The sequence below is a fragment of the Oratosquilla oratoria genome, chromosome 19 (genome assembly GCF_046742065.1).
Source record: "Oratosquilla oratoria isolate Oo_2021 chromosome 19, ASM4674206v1, whole genome shotgun sequence".
Classification (NCBI taxonomy): domain Eukaryota; kingdom Metazoa; phylum Arthropoda; class Malacostraca; order Stomatopoda; family Squillidae; genus Oratosquilla; species Oratosquilla oratoria.
This window is the reverse complement of record NC_134795.1, coordinates 38,819,773-38,822,489: the sequence shown is the minus strand read 5'-3', so window position 1 is coordinate 38,822,489 and position 2,717 is coordinate 38,819,773. Positions and strand designations below refer to the sequence as shown.

Genomic DNA, 2,717 nt, shown 5'->3' with positions numbered 1-2,717 from the left:
AGGGCCAAAAATGAGCTCACCCAGATCATGTTCAAGCAGGACTACCTGGCCACTACTGCCGACAGCTGGTCGAGCCACAACCGGGCCTTCATAGGCTCCACAGTCTCGTGGTTGGACAAGGCCACCCTGGAGAGGACGACTGCAGTTTTGGGCATGAAGGAGGTGAAGGAGAGCCAGACAGCCGAGTACTTGGCGAGGTCCTTGAGCAAGCTGCATGAGGACTTCAGCATCAGCAGTAAGATTCTCTGCACGACCACCCACAGACAATGGCACAAACTATGTAAGTGCATTTGTCAACTTTGCACAAGAGGACGTCGTCATACAACCTGGCGAGGACAAGCCTGACGAAGAGCTGGCTGACGAGCCTCAGGTCATATCTATGGAGGAGGCCCTGGACCAGGCTGACGAAGCCGAGGTTAGCCTGCCTAAACACCAGAGGTGTGGTGCACACACTCTGAACCTCCTGGCGTCTGAGGATGTTTCCAAAGTGAGTATAATAATTTAATTTTTTTTTATTAAATAAATTAATAATTTATAAATGTTAAATAATTTATTGTTCTTTTGGTAAAAACTAAAAAGATGTAAATTATTATTTATTAGTTTTTAATTTGTGAATTGTAATAAAATATCAAATGATAAATATTCTTTTTTCAGGTCCCACAATGGAACCATGGTGGCAGGAATATCTTCAGAAGGTCGTCTGCCAAGGCACAGTCTTTGTGGAATGCCCAGGGCCGCCGAACTGTCGCAGCCAACGAGATAAAGGATGCTATCGGCAAAAAACTTAAAGTCCCTGGCGCGAAGAGGTGGAACTCCAGCTATGACAGCTATAATATGCTTTCTGGCCTGCTACAGGACCTGGACACCCGTAAAAAGATCAATGATCTCTGTACCAGCATGCGCCCCAACCCGATCCCCGCCTTTGTTGACGAGGACGAGGTCATCGCCGAGTACGTCAAAGTTATGGCCCCAGTTGCCAATGCTTTAGACAAAATGCAGTCAGACCAGCATGCCTACATGGGGAACTTCCTTCCCAACTTGATGGTGCTCCAGAGGGACTTGAACCTGCTTAGGGACGACAACAGCATCAAGCATGCCAAGCCCCTCGTCACCTACCTCCTGGGGACACAGGAGCACCATGGCAGAGACAAAAAGGGCTTCACTGAAAGGTAGATATTTTTAATATTTTAATATAATATAATAATATAATATAATATAATTATATAAATAATAAAATCATATAATATTTTATAGTAATTGAAAAAAAAATCATTAATCAATAAATTAGCTCATATCTTAATCTTTTCAGGTTTCAACACATGTTTGAGGACCAGGAGAAGCTCCTTGCGACTGCCTTCCATCCCAGGTTCCGTCTAAAGATGGTCAAGTACATATGCAGGACAAATCCTGACTTGTACAACCTGGTGAGGAACAAGATGGTGTCGGACCTTGTGGCCCAAATCAGGTCCAAGGAGGGGGATGTGACCTCCGCCTCCAGCCAGCCCACCTCCAGGCCACAGTCTGTGGCCAGCCGCACCAGCGAGCACGACGAGTTTGCCTTCCTTCTTGAGGACGAGGAGGAGCCTGTGGTGGTGGCCAACCTGGAGGAGGAGGTCGGCAAGGAAGTAGACACTTGGGGCGCCATTCTCGGCACAAGCATCATGAAGATCTCCCCGGCAAACTTCCCCAAGGAGCACAGGCAGCACTTGGTGAACTGTTTCATCAAGTATAACACTCCCCTGCCCTCGTCTACCTCGTCTGCTTCGGCTCGGACATTTTGAGGCCAAAGCGAGCCTCTCTGACCAATCTGAACTTTGAGAACCTGACCTTCATGAAGGGAAACTTGAAGCTGGTTAAGAGGGAGAGAAAGAGGGCCGACAAGTTAGAGTGAATCTGTGAAGAGTGAAGAGTGAAGACTGAAGTGTTGTGAATTTTTGTTTTAAATGTTTTTACTGTTTTGTTTTGTGAACTTTTGTTTTTACTTTTTACTGTCTTGTATTAATAATTTGTTTTTCTAGTAATAATTTGTTTAATAAATAATGTAGATATCTTAAAAAACATTTTTTTTAATCGGAAAGCTTTAAATTTAGATTCGGAGATTCGGAATGAGTAAATTTTAGATTTGGAAATGTTCGGAAGGTATCGGAATTAAGGTTCGCTTTGCCATTTTCTAAAGATTCGGAGGTTCGTGGACAAATGTTCGGAATAAATGTTCGCACCAAAATTTTGAAAATCAGGTTCGGTATTCGGAGGTTCGGAACCCAAAACCGGCGAAGATTCGGGTTCGGATTCGGAACCCAAAAAAAGGTTCGCGCGCCCACCTCTGGATATCATGTTGTTTTCCAACAATTACACAATCAGTCTTATTTTCATTTAGTTTCGGTTGTTTGGACTTCATCCATCTATTTATATCTACCATAATTACACTCGACTTTTCTTCAATATTATCAATATTTGTCACTGTCATGTAAAATTGAGTGTCGTCTGCAAACAACTTGAAACTCGCGCTATGGTTCTCAAGTATATGAGATAGTTCAATTGTATATATACAGGACCCAGCACACTTCCCTGGGGGACACCTCTTTCTAAGGTTTTTTCTTCTGAGTAAAATTTACCTATTTGAACACAGTATGTCCTATCACTCAGGTAACTCCTTAAGTATTTCAATGCATCCCCATCTACAATCGATCTGCAGTCTCTCAATAGCAATTTATGCA

The 2,717-nt window shown here is 43.4% G+C and overlaps 1 protein-coding gene across 1 annotated transcript; it reads left to right on the top strand.

Annotated features, from left to right (window-relative positions):
- Positions 1–201: 201 nt before the first annotated feature.
- LOC143035524 (uncharacterized) lies at positions 202–2,061 on the top strand. The gene is made up of 3 exons (XM_076202393.1): positions 202–487; positions 655–1,169; positions 1,310–2,061. The coding sequence occupies exons 1-3, from the start codon at positions 215–217 to the stop codon at positions 1,779–1,781; spliced, it is 1,260 nt and encodes a 419-aa protein (XP_076058508.1). The 5' UTR covers positions 202–214; the 3' UTR covers positions 1,782–2,061.
- Positions 2,062–2,717: the final 656 nt, after the last annotated feature.